The following is a 23993-nucleotide window of genomic DNA, read 5'->3' on the forward strand; positions in this document are numbered from 1 at the left end:
TATACACACACACACATGCAAACACACACATGCAAACAGGCACACGCAAACACACACACGCGCAAACACACCCACGCACATGCAAACAGACAGACACACACACACACACACACACACACACACACACACCGGCACCAGGCCTTTCCTGTGTTCCTCAGGACTAGCCGATGATGGTTGACCATGAGCACCACGGCGGGCCAACGGGAGGCTTCAATCACCCACATTCTGCCTTTCATTCTGCCTTCAGTCTTACTGAGAAAGGGAGTCCTGGTTCCTGTGGGGAGCCGTGCTGGGCTCCAGAGGTGCGCGCATGAAATGGCTGACATTCGGCTCCTGCCGTGAGAGCACAGCATGATGGGATATCACTCCAGGCGACTTCCGATTGGCCACAACAACACGCAGAGCCTGAAATCCTTGAGGCACATGCACAGACACACTCACAGGCTGATATATTCATACACATGCATGCATACACACAAACACACACACACACACACACACACAAGTAAAAACAGCTGAAAGTGACGGTTTCTGCGTGCGTGCCGTCGCCGCGGTAACGCAGCGCAAGGCGCAGGTGGAGACGGAGGGTGCGTGCGTGCCTGTTGCTCTGAGCGCGCTCAGTGATGTATTCATCTGCAGTGGCCCTGCTGGCTTTGCGCAGTCAGTTCGGTTACATAAGCCACTTCAGCAGCACTCATGCACCGAGCCCAGGAGAACAGCACGCTGTCACTTATCACCGGGGAGAAAGACAGGCCCCGCCCCCCAACACACAGTACCCAACAGGCTAACAGAGTTGGGGGGGCACCTTCTGTCCCCTCTGCGGAGGTTTTGTATGTGTGCTACAATGAGAACCCTCAGGTGCCCCGCCCCGCCCCTTCTCCATAGTCAGCAAAATGGCGGGAAGAACCACGGTAACAGCGGGGTGAAAAATATCAGGTGTCCAAACGATTATGCAGGCCTTAATAATCTCCCTAATGCTGCTGGTGTGAAAACTGATACAGCTTCGAATCTCGAGGGACAAAACAGGCAGACTGACACACACGCATGCACACACACATTCACTCCCCCCCCCACACACACACACACACAGTGCAAGGGGGCAGTGAGAGGAACGACAACACAGTGGCACTACACACAACAGGTGTGACATCACAGCTGCCCAGGTGTGACACAAACGGCCTGTACACAAGAAGTGTGACATCACAGCTGCCCAGGTGTCGCATCATACCTGGACTGTACACAAGAGGTGTGACATCACAGCTGCACTGTACACAAGAGGTGTGACATCACATCTAAGCAGCACACAACAGGTGTGACATCACAGCCGCACTGTACACAAGAGGTGTGACATCGCAGCTGCCCAGATGTGACATCATACCTGGACTGTACACAAGAGGTGTGACATCACATCTAAGCAGCACACAACAGGTGACATCACAGCTGCCCAGGTGTGACACAAACGGTCTGTACACAAGAAGTGCGACATCACAGCTGCCCAGGTGTCGCATCATACCTGGACTGTACACAAGAGGTGTGACATTACGTCTGAGCAGCACACAACAGGTGTGACATCGCAGCCGCACTGTACACAAGAGGTGTGACATCGCAGCTGCCCAGATGTGACATCATACCTGGACTGTACACAAGAGGTGTGACATCACATCTAAGCAGCACACAACAGGTGTGACATCACAGCTGCACTACACACAAGAGGCATGACATCACAGCTGCACCACAGGCAAAGAGCCGTGACCTCACTGCGTCATAGCACACAGCCTGTGCGTAGCGCGTGGTTTTGGGAGCGTCGTTATTATAGAACTTCGCCTTTTTTAAATCTCAGCTGCCCCAGTCAAACGAAGACTTTACCCTCCGTGACTAAAGCAACCGGAGCAAAGAGCCTTGATGCTCTGACATGGCAAACTCCCAGAATTCAAAAGCCCAAACAAAGACTGTATTCATGTAGAAAAATGAACAGAATCAACGTGAATGACACTGTCAGAGGCTCTACGCCGTCCTCACAGCTCAGATATCTGATTACATTCGTCTCCGTCACTGTAAATCTTCGCTTCGAGTGCAAGACATGGGGCCCTTTATTGAGCTCTCAAATGAAGAATTAGAGAGAGTGTGTGTGTGTGTGTGGGCGTTGGTTGTACGTGTGAATAATTTTGAATGTAAATGCGGCAAATCGGTATACGGCCCTGTCTAATGAACAAGGATGAGATGGAATGCACAGTGAGACGGTTTGGCGCAAAACTTATGAATTATGAAAGTTGAGAAGAAAGAAGCTCTTTGATAACAGCGCTGTGGACTGTCGCTCCCCGTCTCCTAGGTTACGGGCTTCATATCATGAAGAACAGAGAGACTTGAAGAATGTACGCACAGAGCGAGAACCCACGTCATCACAGATGGGAACGAGAGAGAGAAAGAGGGAGGGAGGGAGGAAGGAAAGGAGGGATAGGGAGACAAGAAATAGGGCTGAAAATAGACCCCAACTCCACTTTTCTCAAGCCTTTTCCTTTTCAGAGTACACACACACACACACATCTAATCTCAGGAACAGCATTTCTTCTGGGCACTCTTAATGTAATAAGTGGAAATGACAGCAGTACTGAGGAAAGGACAAACAGACAGAGAAAAGAAGCAGCGCACTGGAGGGAAGAAAGAGGACAGGAAGGAGGGACAGTGTAGAGTGTAGAGCCAGCTCTAAATCAAAGGCGCGGGCAGGGGTGGTCTCCAAAGCGCTGACTTCAACACACTTCCTGCCCTTCATCCACCTCTGACTGGGCAGATGTAAGTCTCTCAAACGGTCACTGACAACAACAGCAGAAGCACCACAGCCGGCATGTGGAGGCACATCTCCATGAGGTTGGAACATAACCCAGCTTTGGCCAGTGACACTGTGCTTAAGCCTGCCGTTAATCTCCAGGCCCACAATGCACCTGGACTTTGCCCTCACTATATAAGAATCTGCTGTTCATTTCTTTGCTCCGGGACATGCTTTTATGACCAATCAAAAACAATAGATTCCTCTGTGATATCCTCTCTGAGTAACATGATTGGCTCTTCAAGGCCTGACTGTCCACTAATGGTCAGCTTCAGCTGATGCCGTTTATTTCTGCTTCTACCCGGCTCGCTGTTCTTTGGCGGTTTTCCATTACCTTGTTTATTATCGCTGTGGTTGAGTCTGAAGTCTTGTGATCCCACCAATTGTGTACTGCGGCTATTATTACCGCTATGCTGATGCGTCTGTTTGCCATTCGTTTATTGATATCTATTCTTTGAAGTTTTCCCCCAGTTGCATACCGCCGACGCACTGCCACAAAGCCCGCCATCGATTTGGGCGCAGACAGGCGTGTGTTCTCCTCTGAAGCGTGTGAAGTCAGCCGCCGCTTCAACATCACACTGCAGCTCCCAATGCGTCCCCCTCAGACACAAGATGGAGGAAGACGCTTCATGCACAACGTAACAGGCAGACTTGTGGGGAGGACGGGGGGAGGGAGGGGTGTCTGGGGGGGGGGCTCTAGTTCACAATGAGACCCAATAATCCCGGCCAAACTCAAACGCTCCATTCCACGGTGACGCAGGTGCCAATTATTCAGCACCATGGTCTCTCGACCCACACATCCCGCCTTACAAAGACTCTACTGACCAGAGGACTCTCGCACTGCCCTAATGCCAGTGTGCAGCACTATCCGAGTAAGCAGTGAGAGTCCTACAGGGTAAATACAGCAAACAGCCACGGTTTAGAGAAGCAGGGAGGACTGGATCTGCATCTCAAATCACCAGTACGTTTAAGCAAAGCCTACTCTACGGAGCGGGAGAGCGTTTTTCGATGGCTTCACGTTGACAGATCTCAAAAAGAAAACCCCACTCTGATCACAGGCGAGACAACAGATTCTCTCAAGATCCTTACAGCACAGATAACAAGTTCACCAGAATGATTCAATATTTTTAACCAATAAATCAAAAATGAAAAAAAAAAACACAAACATGTAGAATAATATTGGTTCACCTTTACTGAACAACTATGCCAAGAACAGCGAGGACTAATCTTTTGACAGGCAGTCGGCTCCTTTTGCTTTGTTCAGACAGGCAGAGAGCTGACAGGGTAGCAGACAGGGAAGGGATCTCAGCTCAGAAGGTGTTGTGGCGGGGGATCGAGCCTGAGCGGAGGGGGGGCTAGCATATAGCTGAAGAGATGCCCGCCCTACAGACTGCACCACACCACAGAGTGCCATGCTTCACACCGAAAGGGCACGCACGCACGCACGCGCACGTGAGGGAGCTGGACCCCACGTCCTCCTGTAGCTCACACGATGATAATCTGGGAGATGAATGGAAGGGCTGAATTATAATCCCGCCCCTGAAGCCCCCACCACGACGGCTCACGCAGAGTCATCAGACAGCAGCACGGTAGCTACGGCAACAGAGACCCGGCATAATATTGCGTTCCGACTACAGTGCATTAAATATAACGCCTGGTTATGAATTCAGCCGAATTCAGAGACCAGGAAAAACTATAACAATGTAAAAATGTCATTATTGTTAAAAATATTAAGAAGCCCCAGAGTTTGAGCCACACATTTTCAAGTAGTAATCATTCAGATGGATCTTCCCTTTGATTTTTACTAAATACAGTATTTATAAATCAGCCTGGTTGGTTCTCACAATGGTGCAAAAACACGGTTTTGCTGTCGGGCCTGCAGGGTAAATACTGTGTGCATCAGGTGACGGTCTCAGTGAAGACCCCTGCCCTCTGGCGGGTTGGCGTGGCACAGTGTGTGCCGTGGAAAACCGTGGTGGGTCAGCTGACCCACAAGAGATACACCACGCCCCTGAACCAGGGGGCCCCCCACGGGCAGGGGAGGTACCCAGTCACCACCTAAACTCGAGATCGCCACGGCGAGAGATAAGGAGAAGGACTGAGGCTTCAGCTAAATGAGGCTCAAAAAGCCTTTTGTTTGGCTTTACCGTGTGATGGGACAGGAGGCCCTAAGGAAAGGGATCACACAAAACTTTCATTCTTTTATCCCTCCGATGGAGCTCCTTCAGGGACAGTGCCCCCCCCAACAGGCGGCACTTCAAACGAAACCCCGCAGTGCGCAGCAGGCGATGAGGGAAGCAGTTAGTAAACTAGTCTTCACACCAGCAGCTCATGGGTTCAAATCCCTGGTATAACCCTCGCTCGTCACAATAAAGACTCAGTTGCACTTTTGTGTCATCTTCGGTGTAAAATAAAAAGTGTTGTGATAACAAAAACAACATCATTACCGGACCCATAAATGTTCATGCCTGCTTAAGACCCCTGAGAAACAGACAGCACATAAATGAAGTCCAATAAATAGTCTACATGAAAATGTTCATTTCCTGTTCCTGGCAGTGAGCACTTGAAACCTGTAGCCACAAAGATAGACAAGAAATAATACTACAAAAAAATGGCAAAAGATAAAAGTGAGGGCTTCTGGCACCCTCTCTTTCAAAAATAGTAAAACGTCAATGACTGATGTCTTATTTAGCAGCACATGAAAGTGCACAGCCATCAGATCTCCACAGAGTCAGAGTTCCTCATCCTGATCAAAAGCATTGCTGCTGAATATTATACTAAGTCCCGTCTTAACAGGCTATAGTAGAAAACTACCGGGCAGAACACAGTCCACTAAGGTTTACATGCGAGCCTCAAAAGCTCTGAGGGGAGACTACGTTTCCCATGCTGCCCAGCTCATTCTAAAGATGCTTTCAACAAATAAATAAATAAAAATCCTTTCTGTTGGTCTGTGTTTTGCGCTCTTATTTTCAACCATGTTTCTGTCCAACACCCACCATTGAGCCCCAGACATCCAGGGGAAATAAGTGGGGGGTTGGGGGAGGTCGTGGCTTACAGACAGGTCTGCTCCATACAGCCGGCAAAGTACAGAACGCTCCACTAATCACAATTTCATTTCTGCTCAAGACGAAGCCTTGAACTGAAGTTTCTGTGTGCAGTACAAAACCCTGGGATAAAATCCAGTCTCACACTTTCTGATTTTTTCACATCCTCTAGATGCCAAATTACTTGGTTTTTCTCAGAAATGAAACTCGCACCCGTGCTCCGGGTGTGGACAAAGGTGAGGACAGCAATCAAAGCCCGCTTTCTGAGCAGGCTGCTGGGCGGCTCATCCCGTTAAAGCACCGCTCTAGTGCATGGATGGGCCCGGCGGCCCGATGCCAAACCCAGACCAGTGCCAGCGGCCCCGCTGGGTGACACACGACTGGCACCAGCATCGCCCAGAGCTCACCAGCGACCCCTGCTGGTCCATCAGGCGCACACGGTCTGCCCGGGGGGAAAGGAACACCAGCCACCAGACAAACCCTACTAAACCTGCTGATAGGGTTTGTGGACTCTACCAGCCACTTTGCCAGGGAGAAACCCGTCACTAGGAGGTCCTCGTCTATTCTAAACATCTATTCGTCTGGTAAAACACAGAAATTGGCTAGTAAATTTCGGGACGCACCAGCCACTGTGGCGAGTGGATGAAAAAGTTTGTTTCCTGCCCTGTCGTCTGCACTCCCTCGAATCCATCCAAACGCCGCTTTCTATTAAAAAGGGCCACTCGTTACAATAGACCGCTCTGTTCTTCCATACCTACAATAAGTGTGAAATGCAGGAACCACAAGCTTTAAAGAGCCTCACAAGTTTTATGTTCCAGCAAAAACCTGAACCAGCAAATCTTCTTCCATTCAATGTGTGTGTTGGATATTGCCTACAAGGAAGAGAACCTCCGTGCCCCTAATCTGTTTATCTCAATGGGAGACAGTGGCCTGGATTTAATCAACAATTGTCCTCTACATTGACAAATAATGAAATGCAAGAGTAACATTTTTTGGACACTTGCATTTATGCACATGTCAAAGCTAAAGACAAATGTTGATGCTGACTGAATCCAAGCCAAGTGTGGCCACTCTTTCCAGGGGTACTTAATAAGCACACACTTGTATAAGGAGCCTGATTGATGCCAGTCCAGAATGCTAAAATGGCAATGCCTTTCCCTTCTAATGTGCTGACCCCCAGGCCCACGAAAACAGGAGTCAGAGATAGAGTGGGTTTAACAGCGACTGCGAAGTTAGAATTTATGACTTACACATACAACTCCAGATAATTCGCTGTGCCATCAGACTGGCTCTGTTTATGAGAGGATATCATTAAAACTCACAACATGGAGAAATACTACTTCTGATTAAGCAATCCCAATAATTCTTATACAATGCCACTGGAAACCTTGACATATTCTGTGTGTTAAAATGCATATGATTCTGAATTAAATACATTATTGGACAGGTAATAAGAAACCTTACTTAATCATTAATAATGTCATTAACCTTATTCTTTATATTTAAAAAAAAACTCCTAGCAAGCTCCATAAAGACAAAGGACTTTTTTTTCTAACCATCTGGAATAATCTCCTTCAAAAGTGCCAAAAACGCCACTTGTTACAGTTAATCCCTCATTAGATAAAAATAAATTAAAAAAGACACAAAGAGAAGTTCAAGACCTCAACAGTCAAAAAGAGTTTGTAAAACTGACCTTCTCCAGCTTTTCAAAATGCTCCCGCAGGAATTTCATAGGACGCTCAGGCTTCGCGATGCAAAGGTTCACAATGCACTCCTTCAGGATCTGCTGGATGTTGTGTTTCTGCACAAAAACTTCACAGCCTTTCAGACTCTCGTCTTCTTCCAGATTGGAGGAGGAGGTGGCCATCTTATCACTTACACCTCTGTACTCGGAAAGGAAGAGGAGGGGGAAAACAACATTTACAGGGAATTACAGGCCTGGTTTATTTTGTCCTGTAGAAAGGCCCTCACAGACTGCTAATGTGAATTTGCATTTCCCTCCACTGAAACGTGACTTCTATTCCATCACTTCGCTTCCTGTTCGTTTATTGATGGGGATGAGGATGGAGTCCCGTGTGACGTTTCAGCAACACTGTGGATAAGCGGTGCGGTCTTAAGTATTAAATAGAAAGAAAATAAAAAATATATTTCTCATCTAGACCGTAGGCGCTTCATGTTGCAAACGCACAGGGAATCCAGTGTGTCTATTAATCGAAAACAGTACACCGCTGTCTCCAATGGAGTGATGGTGAAATTAACAAGAAATCGCTAACAACAGAAATGATGCCTCGAAGACAACCATGCTGTTAAACCTGTTAGTGATAGAACGAAACCGTCACCTAACGTGAGACAGCCATATAATCTCACTTCCGCCAATGGAGTCCAAACGAAATGCATCCGTTTATTATTGGAAAGATAACGTTAAAAATTAAAAGATTAGCCAGATAGGATATTCTGTCTGTAGCAAGCTATAATTAATAATCCGATGGCATGCTTTCATCTTTATTAAGCAATACTTTATTAAACAATACATTACTGATGGGTCGGGGATATCAACAGGGATAATATATAATTTCAACATCTTCCCGGCAACAAGAATATCAATTGCAAGCATCCGTTGTGTATATATTGTATGTAGATGGCTAGCTAGCCAGTTGGAATTATCGGAGATAAAAAAATAAATGGATCTGGAGATCATACATTTAAACAAACAGGGAACGCGTCTTTATTTAAAAGACCCATTCGTATCTATATTCTTGTTCGGGTGCGTTGCCGATATCTAATAATATACTTACCGTTATTTTCTGAAGATGCTCTCTGGCAATGATGTACTACAGTGCCGAGGATGTTTGTAGTTAGGTACTCGAGGTTGCTGGCTGCTGCTGCTGTTGATTTCGGTCGGCTCTCTCTGCGTCGGTTTCAATGACGTCAATCTGTCTCGCTTTATTCCGCCGCAAAGCTGCTTTCTCAAGCCCAACAGAGGGATTTCGTTTATGATGTTTTCCCCAGAGGTTAAAATGCACCGTTGTTAATGCGCGGCATGTTTATTAATGTTTGTGTTTTGGGGAGACGCTCATTTGTCCACCTCACATTTTAAAAAAAATTAATTTCACACCCTGCGTATAATATTATGAATCGTGTTCTGTGATAACGCGAGTACTCCCCAGGCTTCTATTTCGCCCACATGCATTTATATCAAGTTGTTATTGTGTGGGTGGCTTGTTCTTTTGTATTATTAAGCCGAAGTATCTATCCACATGTACTGCAGTGCGCATCGCCTGCTTGGTCTGCCTATAGTAGTAGGCTACATCCATTTTAATTTAAACCAACTTATTCAGTAACAAGACAGGTTGACACAGTACATATAGGGCACGAGTGTCAGTTGTACACCTAAGAAAAAACACATTGTGCTTTAAAAAACAAACTCTGAAGATAATCCGAAATCTCCATCATATAAGCTCTGAACACAATTACCTAAGACAAGTAACTCATTGTAAAATTAACTACTTCTTCCTTATAGATTTTATTTTAAACATTGTGTTGTAACTGAATGGATCTGCACCATACTTTAAAAAATCAGGTAAGGTACACCATATTAATGTCCAGCTCATCTGACCTGAATAATTAAACATGAGTTGACTGCACACACACACACACACACACACACACACATTGACAGTGTACATCCTCCATCTGAAACCTTTCTTTAACCACAAAAAGTGCAGTTTGTTCTCAATAACTCATTCGATGCAACTGGAACACCACTTGCTCTCTCTGCTCCAAAATCAGGTCATATCTGCATCTCCCTCAAGATGCCACAAAGATGCATTAATGTTCAGAATGCATATTTTCCTGTTCCTCTCTTTGAGTTTGTGCTTCTGGACATCTTCACACAGTTCTCTACTCAATCTACTTTCGATGTGAGTTTCCCCATATCTTTGTCTCCATCTTGTTATCATTCCATTGATCGTGAGAGTGTTATTAGGTTAAGTACTCTGTAGCTATGTAATAAGTTCAACATGCATTTCTAGACCAAATGGGGAAATATGTGAACAAAAATATAAATAATAGACGTAAAATATGTGATGTATATTTTAAAAATAATAATAATTTTAGCATTGTAGACGACTTCAACGAAACTATACCTTGCTGTGTAACCATGTGTTCAACAAGCAATAAAGTTTGCCGCATTTTGAACTCGCAACCGACGTAAATCAGTTTGTGTTTGTCGTAGCGCACGTGGTCGCCATAACGACAGAGGCAGCAGCAACAATGGCGACAGGAGACGAGCGTGGTGCTGCTGAAGTATTGCGAGCACTAGCCCGACATATGAACTGTCTCAACGAAGACAGCAAGAGTACCAGGAAACGAGCGCTGGAATCAATCAGACGAGAAACATTTGAGAAAGGTTTGTCAAGCGGTGTGCTCCAGGAAGTGTTCACGTGCATTCTGAAATCGCTCTTGAAATGCCTGTCAGATCCTATGGAAAGATGCCGAGAGACCGCCGTTCAAATGATTGGGGACTTTATTCGAAATGTACCCCAGCCCGAGGACTGTTTGCCCTATCTGATGCCCGCGTTCACCCATCGGCTGGGTGGTAAGGAGATCCTGGAGCCGGCGGAGGAACTGCGGCTTTCGATGATGGAGGTTCTTACCCTGACTGTGGAGGTGTGCGGCAGCCGCCTAGCTCCATACCTTGATGACATGGTGAAGATACTACAGAGGACGATCGTAGACCCTTTCCCAGAGGTCAAGAAGGAGAGTTGTAAATGCACTGTGGATTTCGCCAGGAGTATACCAGGTAACGGTTATAGCCAGCTAAAAAGTCTCGTTATTCATTGTAGCGAGCTAGCCACGTTAGCTAGCTAACTACTGTTTAACTAGCCATGGCAAACCAATGTTAGCCGAGGTAGTCGGCTAACTAATGATGAATAGTTTTTAAACTACTAGTTTATTACAATCGCCATTATTTACCACTATTCTTTATAAACAAACGCTATTGACGACGCGTGGATTGTGTGATTTGTTGGGGCTGTCCATAACTTTGCGAGTTCTACTGGCTGGATAAAGTCAGCCATAGTTCTGTGTGGAGTCTGCAGGTTTCCATGGTTTCCTGGAGCTTGTGTTTACCCGTGAGCAACGGTGAGAGCTCACTTGCCTATCCGATCAAGATTCGCTGAAAATTTTAGTGCTAAAATATAATCACCGATTAAATCTAAACATTGAAACAATCATGTACTTTAGTCATCACGCATAATTCATTCAATTTTTGATAATCCTTTCCCATTACCACCAATTCGTAATATGAGGTTATACGTTATTATTTTTTGACTGCAGTGAAAATATATATTCAAATGAATTGAGCTTGAAGGCTGTATTAATGGAAACAGGCTTAGACTTAGACTGCGAAGAAAACGATGGAGCCCTAGCACTTTAGCAGATGATAGCATTTGTTTACATACATGTGGGAGCCTCGCGGTTATTCGCAGGCATCATGCAGAGAGTTAAGCTGTGAAGGCATGAATTATTTAACTGGTAAAATAAATAAATTGTCACTATTTCTCGTCGTCTTTTGTTGCTGATGTCAGGTTGTTTTGCATCCTTGTTTTGAGTACTACTGTCTCACCCCCTAGCGCACTTTCACATGCAAGCGGAGTGCCTGGTCAAACCGCTGATGCAGACCATCTCGCACCAGCACTCCCGCGTGCGCGTGGCTGTCATCGAGGCCACGGGCGCCGTCATCCAGTACAGCAGCGGGAAGCACGTGGACGACGTTCTCTCGCACCTGGCCCAGAGGCTGTTCGACGATTCGCCGCAGGTACCGACCGGTCTCAGGGCTTCACCTGTCAGTGTTGCATTGGTGGTGGTGGAGGGTAGCCATTGAGAACACACCAAGCTTTTCCCTCAGTTTAGTCCATCGCAGTGTGCCCATAGTGCCATCTATGGTTTTAAATATGAGCGCTTGTCTTGATTCTGGACATTCCCCTCCCCCAGGTGAGGAAGTCTGTGACAGTAGTAGTTGGGCACTGGCTGCTGGACCTGCCAGACAGGTACTCCTACTTCCACAAGCTGATCCCTCTCCTCCTGACCGGCCTCGCTGATGAAGTCCCAGAGATCAGGTAAACCGAGTGGATCACTTGAGTGGATCACCTCCCCATTAGGAACAAGTTTGCTGTCTCATAGAACAGCGCATTCTGCCTTGCTCTCATTTGTTCATACCAGGGATGTTAACGGTTAATCGATTTACTGTTAATAAGAGCATTGATCGATTAATTTTATTGATTAAACAGTTAATTTCAATAAACCATTTCAATGAATAACCTAACGTTAGCCATAAGATTGTGTATTAGAGAGTCGTTTCCATCGTTAGACACAAATCCCCTCGACTGCCTACCCACTTGCACTATAGAATATGATTTACACCGTACTGCAAGAGATGAATCTGTTTTTTTTAATTATAAGTCAGCGTTACCAGCTGCAAACGTTGTCGGAATGACAAAAAAACTAAAGCCGTTCATCTGTTAGACATTAATTAGGGGGTGGGTAGGTGGGGAGAGAGGGGTTTGGTGGGTGGGGAGAGAGGGGTTTGGTGGGTGGGGAGAGAGGGGTTGGGTGGGTGGGGAGAGAGGGGGTGGGTGGGTGGGGAGAGAGGGGTTGGGTGGGTGGGGAGAGAGGGGTTTGGTAGGTGGGGAGGTGGGTTAGTGACTCCCTCAGCAGTGAGTGGTAGTGCCAGTGTCTTACCATAGAGGGAGACATCGAGGCCAACATGGCGGTCACAGCAAACGAGGTGTCCGTTTGGCCCTCTGGGTCCGAGGGGACAGGGGGTGGCCCACGGTGGTGGGCAGGGAGTGGCCCAGGGTGGTGGGCGGGGGTGCTGCTGGGCAGTGGGCAGGGGGTGGTCCAGGGGGCGCTGCTGGGAGGCGGTTCTAGCCTCGGGGCAGATGACCCCTCACGCAGGGCGTGTGCTCCTCTCTCCCCTCAGGCTCCAGGCAGAGGACCTGTGGAGGCGGACAGGCGCTCAGTGGGAGAAGGAAAACGAGCAGGACCTGAAGGACAAGCTGGACTTCCTCCTGGAAGTCCCTGCGCTCTACCCCCCAGGAGGTGAGCTGGCACACTCACGCTGACGGGTGCTGACATGAGCAGACTGCACCCCCCCCCCCCTTCTCCCACCTCCCCATCGCCACCGCGATAAATGTAAACCGTCGCTGTCGGTTGGCATTAATCATGGCAACGGGAGGAAAGAAGAAGATAAAAGAAGCTTTGTGGCAAACCACACAAGCCCTGTGGTTTGTCCATACAAGCAGGACCCCCGTTTAGATGCAACTGTACACCTTTGTTGCTGACGGCAGCGTGAAATTGAGCGAACGGGAAGCCGCGGGGGGAAACGGTACCCCAGGGGCAGGGTAGGTGGCGGCGCTGTCGCGGTGATTAAAGACAGGGGGGCGTAATTTGGCGCTGTGGTTTGAACAGGCCGTTTGACGCCTTTGAAGAAGGAAACTCGTTGTGCGCCAAAAAACTTGAGCGCAGGTTAAAAATATTTTTTTTTCAAAACACAGCCGCACGTGTACCTCTGATGTTTGAGCGCCATGGAAGCCGATTATGCATGGAAGCGCGCGCCAGGTGTAATCTCTTAAACACAGGCTGTCAGCTGTAAATGGTGTAAATCATTTCTGAAAGTTTTGGGGGGTTTTTTTTTTGGGACCGTAATCTTCAGTCACATTGTCTGAGCCGCTTTCTCAAAGTAGGTCAGAACCAGAGCGGCTCCAGCGAGGTCCGGCTCCTGTCACTGAGAGCCCGTCTGCGATTGGAGCGGATTTGATGACTAGTCAGGGGCCTGCTGGGACGATACGGTGGTCGCAACAAATAAACCCCCCCCCCCCCCTCCACTCCGCTTCCTCTCGGAGTCTTCCTCCGTGGCGGACGGATGAAGGGGTGGAGGGTCGCCGCGTTCTTCCCCCGTCTCCTGGCAACCGGCCGTCCACATCTCAGCTGGACGGCCTGTTCTTCCGCCTCCTCATTTCCACCCTGTGCTTTGTGCACCTGTCTGAAGCTCTGCGTGACGAGGCCGTCGATTGGTTCACAGGTTTGATTAACACAGCGATGAGAGTGTGGGGGAGGGGGGGGTGCGGGGGGGAGGGGATTAGGGGCGATGCTGAAAACAGCGATGCTTTGATACGCTATTGTCACCTGAGCGCTCGACAGCGCCTGAAAGCCTTCGTCTCAGAAGACGCCGGCGCTAGTCTCCAGTTCTCATCGTCGTGAAACATCGTCTCTTCCGGAGGTCGCAGACCGTATTCCAGCTCTTTCTCCAGTGTGTGTGTGTTTTTTTTAACGCTTCGGCCTAAAGGTAAAATAATTAAGCGCGGCTCCTGGCTCCCGCGGCTCCGCCCTCTGACACCGCGCGTGATGAATGGCCGGTTACCGCCTCGCGTTAGGGCCCGCCCTAATTACACCCGACCGCCACGCCGAGAGTGATTGGCTGATTTTTCGGGAGGGGACAGGGAACCCCAAGTCTTTGTACTCTTGCTGGGCAGGTCGTCATTTAGGACACCCTGGATGTGAGTAATGACACCCGGAGCTGGGGGGGGGGGGGGTGAGACTGGGGGGGAGGGGGGCAATAGGGGCAATAAGTCTATTCTGCGGGGCCTCTGCCTACCGGTCCCGCCCCTGTCCTGTCTGAGCAGCTGAATGTTGGTGCCCTGAGGAGCAAAAACAGAGTCTGGTAGCTCACAGCCGTTTATTAGCACCTATTAATAACGTTTGTCAGCGGTGTAATGAGGAAGCCCCCCCCCCCCCTCCCGGGGATCAGGAAGGACAGGCCTCGGCCTTCACCCTCACAGGGAGGCAGCAGGTGATGATCTGTCGAGGATTTCTGGAGGGGAAAAAAAAACCTGTTATTAATAACGTCCTGTTCCTCCATTCTCTTAAAAATGCGATGGTCCCCTGCTTACTGTGTGTGTGTGTGTGTGTGTGTGTGTGTGTGTGTGTGTGTGTGTGTGTTGGGGGAGGATGGGGGGGGGGTAGGTGGACTGTACGCCCTTTTGGGACGGCGGGATGTTGCACGCAGCTGGGAGGTTGAAGTGAGGGGCAGGCAGTTGAGAGATATTAATACTGTGCTTTGCCACTGTCCTGTAGCGGGGCTACTGATGCCAACAGGATGCAGGTGCTGAGGGGTGGGGGGGGTGGGGGGCAATGGTGGTGAAGTTGGCACATGAAGAAAGCTGGATCCCGTGGGCGAGGGAGGGGAGGACGTGTCTCTCTGGTCACTGGGTGCGCCCCCATAAAACTGCACACGCCCCGATACGAACCCCCTCCACCCCCCACCCCCCCGGCGGCCGTCCCGCCATGTGACACGGTTCACGAGTGGAGACGGGCGCTACAGGAAATCTGGGATGGGGGTGGGGGTCATAATAAATCCACACGGCCCTCTTCACAAAGATCTCTGTGAGACATTCAAGGCCTACCAAAAGTGGATTCGTTTGGTCTCGCCTCCTGTGTGGGGGGCTTGATTAATGGCTGTCGCTCCCCGTTCCTCATTCATGAATGACCGTATTTTTGAGCCCACCTCCCCTGTACAGCGCAGCGGATGTGGACGCCCGTTTGAGAATGCGCTTCGCTTGTTCGGACACGTTTTTCAGGCAGGAAATCTCAACCGCTTAGAAATTATATACGGATAATAAGAGTATGAAATGACGGTAAAATACAAGCTACTCTGTAATTAGGTCCAAACATATACCAAGTTTTCATTGGCTCCGTTATTCCATTAGTAACGGTCTCAAAAATTAAGCACACCGGTCGTATGTGCAAATTATTACTTTTTTTGAATGACCATATAAGGAAAATGAGATCAGGGAAAGAACATAGAGCCATTGTTCTTCCAGACACTCCATAGGCATATGAGAGTTCATATATATATATATATATATATATATATATATATATATATATATATATATATATACACACACAAATAAAAGGTTCACACTTCCGATGAATCCACACATATCTCCCGACCCATACATATACACGTATAACATGTAGCAGGCATGTGTAATGGGGCTATTTAATTCAGCTGAGTTTGCGAGTGTGTGTGTATATGGTTTGTTACTATGTCTGTGTGTGTGTGTGTTTATATATATGGTGTGTGTGTGTGGTTTGTTACTGTGTGTGTGTGTTTATATATATGGTGTGTGTGTGTGTGGTTTGTTACTGTGTGTGTGTGGTTATATATATGGTGTGTGTGGTTTGTTACTGTGCGTGTGTGTTTATATATGGTGTGTGTGTGGTTTGTTACTGTGTGTGTGTGGTTTGTTACTATGTGTGTGTGTGTGTTTATATATATGGTGTGTGTGTGTGTGTGGTTTGTTACTGTGTGTGTGTGTTTATATATATGGTGTGTGTGTGTGTGGTTTGTTACTGTGTGTGTGTTTATGTATATGGTGTGTGTGGTTTGTTACTGTGTGTGTGTGGTTATATATATGGTGTGTGTGTGTGTGTGGTTTGTTACTATGTGTGTGTGTGTGTTTATATATATGGTGTGTGTGTGTGTGTGTGTGTGTGTGTGTTACTGTGTGTGTGTGCGGTTTGTTACTGTGTGTGTGTTTATATATATATGGTGTGTGTGTGTGGTTTGTTACTGTGTGTGTGTGGTTTGTTACTGTGTGTGTGTGTGTGTGGTTTGTTACTGTGTGTGTGTGGTTTGTTACTGTGTGTGTGTGGTTTGTTACTGTGTGTGTGTGTGGTTTGTTACTGTGTGTGTGTGTTTATATATATGGTGTGTGTGTGTGTGTGGTTTGTTACTGTGTGTGTGTGTGGTTTGTTACTGTGTGTGTGTGTGATTGAGACGTAGCTCCTGTGTTACTGGCTGACCCCTGGCTGTTCTTCCCCAGTGGAGAGGCCTGGCCTGGGCTGCCGGGAGCTGGTGGCCCGGAACCTGTCCAAGCTGCTGCCGGCGGTGAGCCGGGACCTGGGGGACTGGCTGGCGGGCACGCGGGCCAAGACAGCGCAGCTCCTGAGCGTGCTGCTCCTGCACGCCGAGGACCACAGCACCCAGCACCTGCAGCCGCTGCTCGCCGCCGCGTACCGCGCCTGCGCCGACACCGAGCCCGCCGTCGTCCAGAGCGTGAGCGCCCCCCCCCCGCCACTTCCTGTCGCCTCTCACTGCGGAAAAAATGTCCAAATATGAACATGGGTTAGAGGCATTAAAGGCATCATTAAAATAGCCTAAATACAGGTCACGTCAAAAACTGCTTTGGAGAACAGCCTTCGCCGTTAAGTGTTTGAACATCTTTGACCTTTGGGTTCGATTAACTGAAAAGGTTTCCGTTGTAAAAACCCCTTTGGAAAGCGTTTGACTGAACGAAGCTGTACGTCGTGTCAGTGAATCAGCCTTGCGGTAGGCCACTGGCTGGGCGTGCGGTTGGATCGTCCAACAAATCACTTTTCCTGGGTATTATTTTAAGATGTTTGTTTTTCCTGGAGAGCTGAAAATAGTTTAAAGGTTCGGTTTGACGCTGGTGTTAAATTATGACGTGAAGCGGCTCGAGAACCAGCCCCGACTCTCATCCTTGGCCTTTGCATTTCATTGGCCTCGTGACCATTACAGTACATTTACTGTTTCTCAGGTAGAAGACTATACTCAGTTTGCTGGCAGGGAATATGCACTGTTTAAAGATTAAAATATTACACATATTTGAGGGGAAAAGTAGTCATTTTTGTTATTTTTAGCCCTGTGGGTTGTCCTGCGCTGAATGAGACCATTTACCCTCTTCCCAGAGCATCAAATACTATTACAGGCTGGTTTCTAAGGAAGACCTGACCTCATGCTGCAGCAAAGCCTTATGGTTTTCTTATTAGTGAAAATATAGACACCACCAGATTTTGGTATAAGAGTAAATATAGGCAGCCTCAGATTTTGGGACTGGACTAAACGTAGACACCCTCAGGTTTTGGGACTGGAGTAGATGCAGACCCCCTCAGGTTTTGGGACTGGCATAGATGCAGACACCCTGGGGTGTTGGTGTCATGGCAGATGTTTGGACGGCAGCACCGCCATGCAGCCCTGGTCAGGACACAGCTGCCTGCGTTCTGAACAAAAGAGTGCTGATGAATTTACAAACGTTAGCCTCCTTTGAAACGGGACGAGCCCAAGGCCTCCGGATGCAGCTGCGGCCGCAGGAAGCGTCTGAAGGGTCTGAGCACTGACTGATGGGAAACTCTCTCTCTCTCTCCTCTTTCCCTCCCTCTCTCTCTCTCTCTCTCTCTCTCTCGCTCTCGCTCTGCCTCTCTCCCCGCGCAGTGCCTGGAGTCCGCAGAGCTGCTGGGTCGCTTCGTCAGTCCCGAGGTCTCCCTCAAGCTGCTGCTGGCGCACGTGGAGAGCGCCTCTTCGTCCTCCTCTTCCTCGGCCTCGCTCATGGTGCTGGCGGCCGTGCTCCGGGGGAGCGCGCGCGACGCCCTGCGGCCGCACCTCCCCCACATCGGGGGCACCCTCGCCCACCCCGACGTGTGCCAGGAGTCCCAGCAGGTGGGAGGGTCGTCCCGTCCGTCTGTGTCCCTAACGGTCACGGTCCTCTGATATCTGTGTGACTGTAATGGCCGTCTGTGTCCCTAACGGTCACGGTCCACTGACATCTGTGTGACTGTAATGACCGTCTGTGTCCCTAACGGTCACGGTCCACTGATATCTGTGTGCTGTAATTCTTGTGACCTAACTGGTCACGGTCCACTGATATCTGTGTGCTGTAATGCCCGTCCAGGTCCTGACTGGTCACGGTCCACTGATCATCTGTGTGCTAGTAATCCGCACCTGTCACCTGATGTCCCTAACGGTTCCTGGTCAGTGATATCTGTGATGGCTGACTAATGCGTGTCATTCCTGGTTCAAGACTTTTCAGCCTGTTCTGGTTGCCGATACGGGATAAAGCGGCGACAGAGCTTTCCCTTTTCCACAGCACGCAGAATCTTGCATTTAGTAAGATTATAGATTATTTCCTCTCCACTCTTTTGAATGGGATACTTCAGTGGAATTAACTGCGGGTCGGGAGTTTGCTGCAGCAGGACCTACATAATCCTCTAAGATGGGGCAGAGTCAGCTTTCCCTATTGCGACTAGTCAACGTTCGCCCATAAAAAAATCTTTCGCTGGCAGCCAGTCAGGACCTCTGGAAACCCCTGCGTTTAAAGCGCTGTTTTTCGTGTAAAGAGGCCGCTGAAAAGCCTGCAGTCAGCGGTCTGCGAATAACATCCCCGTCCCTGCTGTCCCTCTGCAGCGCTGGAAAAACACCAGAGCGCACCGCCGCTTCCTCCGCCGCTCGGCCTAAATACGCCTGCCTTTGATATCAAAATACCGCCGCTCTGGCGCACGGCTATTTTCTGAGCCCCGGGCCGTGAGTCACCCGTGCCTGGGACGACCCCCCCCACCCCCCAACACCGCCACCCCGCCCCCCTCACCGCCACCCCGCCCCCCTCACCGGCGGAGCCTGGAAGAATGTCCTCCCCGGGACGGCGATAATAAAAGCCACTAATTTTTCCTGACCCCTGCGTATTTCGTCTGACCCCCCCACCCCGCCCCAGCCCCCCCATCCCCTCCAGCCGTTTCGAGGAGGTGACCGTTTGGGCTGTTTTTCAGAGCGGTCCCCGGGTGTCTGACACCGTGGCAACGCCCCCCCCCACCCCCGGCAGAGGTCTGCGGTTTCAAAGACAGATTGAGGGCAAGTGGGCGCCTTGTTCGGGACGGTCCAAGGTGGGGTGGGGTGGGGGAAAGAGTGTCGCACGCACAGTCACAGATGGCGCTGGACCTCTGCTCATTTTGGAAAGGCGGGTGTGCATTCCCCCCCCCCCCCCGCCATGTTGAAGCCTGACCTGCTCAGATACTCCTGGGCCTGTGGAAAACACGAGCAGGGAGAAGGCAAGGAGGCCGTAACTAAGGCCGTAACTAAGGCCGCGAACAGAACCTGGGTCCAGACCGCAGCTCCGCCCATATCCACCAAACACAGGGGCCAAGAAACCTGTCTGCGTCCGTCTGTCTGTCAGCCAGTCCATTTCTTTATCCCAACCATTCTTAAACCAACCTTTCGCCGTCACTTGACTGCAAGACGTTTTCATGAGCTGATATAATTCTGCAAGTGACGCTAAAAATGCAGAGCAAGCAGGCCGAGGCCAAAAAAAAAAACCTAACTGTGGCCTGAAGGGGGGGGGGGAGGGAAAAAAGAGTCTAAAATGCAGATTCGGTCACTTTGCTCTTTGAGTAAGCATTAGCGGGCAGAACCCAGTCCCCGTTTGATCCTCCAAACATAAGAGAGTTTTGTGCTGCGGTACGAGCGGGGTCTGGCCCGGACCGAGAGAAAACACCGCCGAGAAATAAAAGTGAAATAGTCCTCAAAGAGGAGGCGCGGCGGCGACGCCCTGCGGGGACCTGCGGAGCGGTGCAGAGCCGGGGGAGGCGTCCCGCGCGTCTGCACGCTGAACCTCTCCGCTCCGAAGGACAATATTTGCTTTTTTATCCTTTCCCAAATAACCCAGATTTTGGAGGAGGAAGGGGGGAATAATAACAGGCAGGGGAAGATGAGAGCCAGCGCAGATTGGCCCTGACGTCGCCCCGCGGAGGAACCCGGAGGGGCCCGAACGGTCTGTACGGAAGTGCGGTGTTTTTTAAAAAGAGCGCGGGTGTGGGTGCGGGGTCGAGCGGGCCGGTGCGGGACGCCTCGGGTGAGCCCCGCGCCCATCGGGAGGTTTGGGGGCGGCGCTTAAAAAGAGCCCGTCTCTCAGCGCCCCGCTGTAAGAGCGCTGACCTACAGGAGCCCCCGACCACAGCGGGAAGGGGGAGTGGCTTTCATCTCCCCGCCGCGATGAGTGAGCGCACTGATCCCCTCGCGACTACCCCGCTCCCCCCGGGGGAGGAGGGGGGGGGGCAGCCGCACGGGATTAGGAATCCGCTTCACCTGCGCGACACACAGAGAGGGCGGGGGGGGGGGGGGTTTCCCTCGCCGTGGAGACCCCAGCGGACGCGGCAGGGTTTACCTGCCGTTGCGGGGAGCGGGTGCTTCAGGGCGGGTCTGTAAGCCCCAGGTGCAGAGCCGGGCTCCAGGTGTGCGTGCGCGGTTATTAGAGTGCGTAGCTGTTTCCACCCCCCCGTCCCCCCCGTCCCTCCCCAGCAGTGGCCAGAGAAAGTGCTCCGAGTCCCTGCTGAAAAGGGCTGCTGTAATGGAGGGTTCCCGTCACTGGCTCTGACACTGTGGGGCTAAAGGCTCAGTGTGTGCGTGTGTGTGCGTGTGTGTGTGTGTCTGTGTGTGTGTGTGTGTGTGTGTGTGCATGTGTGTATATGTGTGCGTGTGTGTGTGTGTGTGTGTGTGTGTGTGTGTGCTGGTGTGGTGTGTGTGTGTGTGTGTGTGTGTGTGTGTGTGTGTGTGTGTGTGTGTGTGTGTGTGTGTGTGTGTGTGTGTGTGTGGTGTGTGTGTGCGTGTGTGTGTGTGTGTGTGAGTCTGTGTGTGTGTGTGTGTGTGTCTGTGTGTGTGTGCCTGTGTGTGTGTGTGTCTGTGTGTGTGAGTGCCTGTGTGTGTGTGTGTGTGTGTGTGTGTGTGTGTGTGTGTGTGTGTGTGTGTGTGTGTGTGTGTGTGTGTGTGTGTGAGTGCCTGTGTGTGTCTGTGTGTGTGTGCCTGTGTGTGTGTGTGTGTGTCTGTGTGTGTGTCTGTGTGTGTGTGTGTGTGTGTGTGTGTGTGCGCGTGTGCACATGTGCACGTGCCCAGTTTATCTAAACCTGTTCATTAGGAAGTGAAAACAAATGTGAATGTTGAAATTTCTTTGTCGAAATTGAAAATAATTCCGTCTGAACCTGCAGAATTGACCGTGAGCAACACTATTCTGTGTGCACACATTTGATTTAGCTCTTCGTCGTTGTTTTCTGGTTCAAATAAATATAGTCGGCCATCAAAGTGAAGAGGCTCGACAGCATCCTCGTGATAGTCTGATGACTCATGTCATTCCGTCCATCGCTGCACTGAAACGTCTCCTAAGATAAAGATCACGGTGTGAAGCCGTCAAAACGCCCCAAGCAGCTGAGAGAAGATTCAGCCACAGTGAACCAGAGCTCCTTCACTGTGTGGCCACGGCAACAGTATAACAATAATCCTGTTAGTAACAATACTTTCATTTTTATTGTTATAATTATCTGAATGTATTGGTAACCTATGGAGCAAATAAACAATCTTATGTTGTCTTTGTTAGCTGTTGCTTTAAAAAAAAAAATTAATTAATAAAAAAATCGGTTATTGGGAATCGGCTGATTAAAAAATCGGAAACCGGAATCGTCCATAAAAGTCCGTGATCAGTGCACACCTAACCTGCACACTAAATCTACTGTGTGTGTGTGTGTGAGAGAGAGAGAGACAGTGAGAGTGTGTGTTGTCTATGTACACGCGTGTTGGAGAGGACATCTGTAACTGCACGTGCACGTGTATGCGTGTGTGCATACCTGTGTGTGTGGGTCACCTCCACTCTCCTGACCTGTGTTTAGTGTGAACCCTGTTTTCACACTCACCTGAGTCTTCTGTCCCTCCCTCTCTCCCACTGTGAGACTCCTCACAGAGGGTTTTTCTCCTCCTAATGCAGGCTTTTCTCCCGTTTGGTATAACAACCCCCCCCCCACCCCTACACATGCCTGTCCCCCCCTGCCCCCGCCCCCCAAGGCCAGCCCGAACACCTGGAGGCCGTCTCTCCCTCCCGCCCCTCCTAATGACAGGACAGAGGAGCACAGGAAACTGGGGCCGTGATCCCAGAGATTAGATGGAAATTGGCCTCACAGACCTCTGCTTCGACATGACAGCACCAGAGAGAGAAAGAGAGAGGGAGAGAGGGAGAGCATGGAGATGAAAGGAAAACCTTGTGGGTTTTTACCTGTTGTGGGGTCAGTTGTCCCAGATCAATCGCGGCCCCGGGGTGAGATGGGGGGAGGGGCTGTGTGAGGGAGGGAGAGAACACACAGTGTGATTGGAGGAAATGGCTCTGAAGAGTCACTGATTCATTCACTACCTCAGTCTATTACTGACTGATTCACTCACTTAATTCACTCAGTCCCACCAAATCACCGATTTTCTCTCTCACTCTCTCTCTCTCCCTCTCTTTCTCTTCCTCCCCAAAGCTTATTACAGTGCTTTATGTTGATCTGTTGTCCTTCGGCTCTCTACTCTCTGTTGGATGTTTCATGGTGTGAATGCTCTCCCTCTCTCTCTCTCAGGTGGCGTACCTGGAGCCGGTGCTGGGCTGCGTTCGGGCCCTACTGAGCGTGTGCGAGGGAGACTGTGAGGTCATCAGCCTCCAGCTGCTGCAGGTCCTGCTGACGGTGCGGAGCCTGACCACCGAGCCTGAGCTCTGGAGCAAGGCGAGTGTGACCACACTGAGCACGCTCAGAACTGCCAACGGGCCTCCGGGCCTAAAGGTGTACATGTACATGCACACACACACACACACACACACAAACACACAAACACAAACACAAACACAAACACAAACACACACACACACACAAACACAAACACACACACAAACACACACACACACACACACAACCCCATGTGCATATGCATGCACACACACAAACACACACACAACCCTATGTGCATACACACACACACACACACACACACACACACACACACACACACGTGCATACACACACACACACACACACACACACACACACACACAACCCTATGTGCATACACACACACACACACACACAACCCTATGTGCATACACACACACACAAACACACACACACACACACACACAACCCTATGTGCATACACACACACATTCACACACGCATACACGTGCCTGTGTGCGCTCACGCACTAAAAATACCCAAATAAAGCACACTTGCATCTCCTTTCAAAACCAGAAAAAGACTGACCTTTCAGTTTCAGTCTTAAATAGGCCTTAAAATATATAGATGGATGGTAATATGTAGCTATAGATAACTAGTGAAAGACAGATAGGAAACAGATAGCTGAATCTGTCATTTTGGTTAAATTGACATCACACATGCTAAACCATACATTAGCATTTGTTTATAAGGTGGATGGCACACACCTGAACTAAGATAAACAGCTTCTGAGCACCCCATGACCTGAG

The 23993-nt window shown here is 49.6% G+C and overlaps 2 protein-coding genes across 3 annotated transcripts in view; one reads left to right on the plus strand and one right to left on the minus strand.

Annotated features, from left to right (window-relative positions):
* The window catches only part of LOC135244084 (cAMP-dependent protein kinase type I-beta regulatory subunit-like), a 53020-nt gene extending 43949 nt beyond the window's left edge, over positions 1 to 9071 (minus strand). The window contains exons 1-2 of the mRNA XM_064316283.1: positions 8664 to 9071; positions 7562 to 7751 (exon numbers count right to left, since the gene is read on the minus strand). Coding sequence (XP_064172353.1) covers positions 7562 to 7735 — 174 coding nt within the window. The 5' untranslated portion in view covers positions 7736 to 7751; positions 8664 to 9071. The remainder of the gene's footprint in view (positions 1 to 7561; positions 7752 to 8663) is intronic.
* Positions 9072 to 9652: 581 nt separating this feature from the next.
* Positions 9653 to 23993, plus strand: part of LOC135243936 (dynein axonemal assembly factor 5-like) — a 30007-nt gene continuing 15666 nt past the window's right edge. The window contains exons 1-8 of one of the 2 annotated variants that reach the window (XM_064316086.1): positions 9653 to 9788; positions 10103 to 10669; positions 11502 to 11686; positions 11863 to 11987; positions 12851 to 12969; positions 16758 to 16990; positions 18167 to 18391; positions 23098 to 23247. In XM_064316086.1, coding sequence (XP_064172156.1) covers positions 10141 to 10669; positions 11502 to 11686; positions 11863 to 11987; positions 12851 to 12969; positions 16758 to 16990; positions 18167 to 18391; positions 23098 to 23247 — 1566 coding nt within the window. In that variant the 5' untranslated portion in view covers positions 9653 to 9788; positions 10103 to 10140. The remainder of the gene's footprint in view (positions 9789 to 10102; positions 10670 to 11501; positions 11687 to 11862; positions 11988 to 12850; positions 12970 to 16757; positions 16991 to 18166; positions 18392 to 23097; positions 23248 to 23993) is intronic. The other variant, XM_064316085.1, reaches the window with a different exon arrangement.

The sequence above is a fragment of the Anguilla rostrata genome, chromosome 17 (genome assembly GCF_018555375.3).
Source record: "Anguilla rostrata isolate EN2019 chromosome 17, ASM1855537v3, whole genome shotgun sequence".
NCBI lineage: Eukaryota > Metazoa > Chordata > Actinopteri > Anguilliformes > Anguillidae > Anguilla > Anguilla rostrata.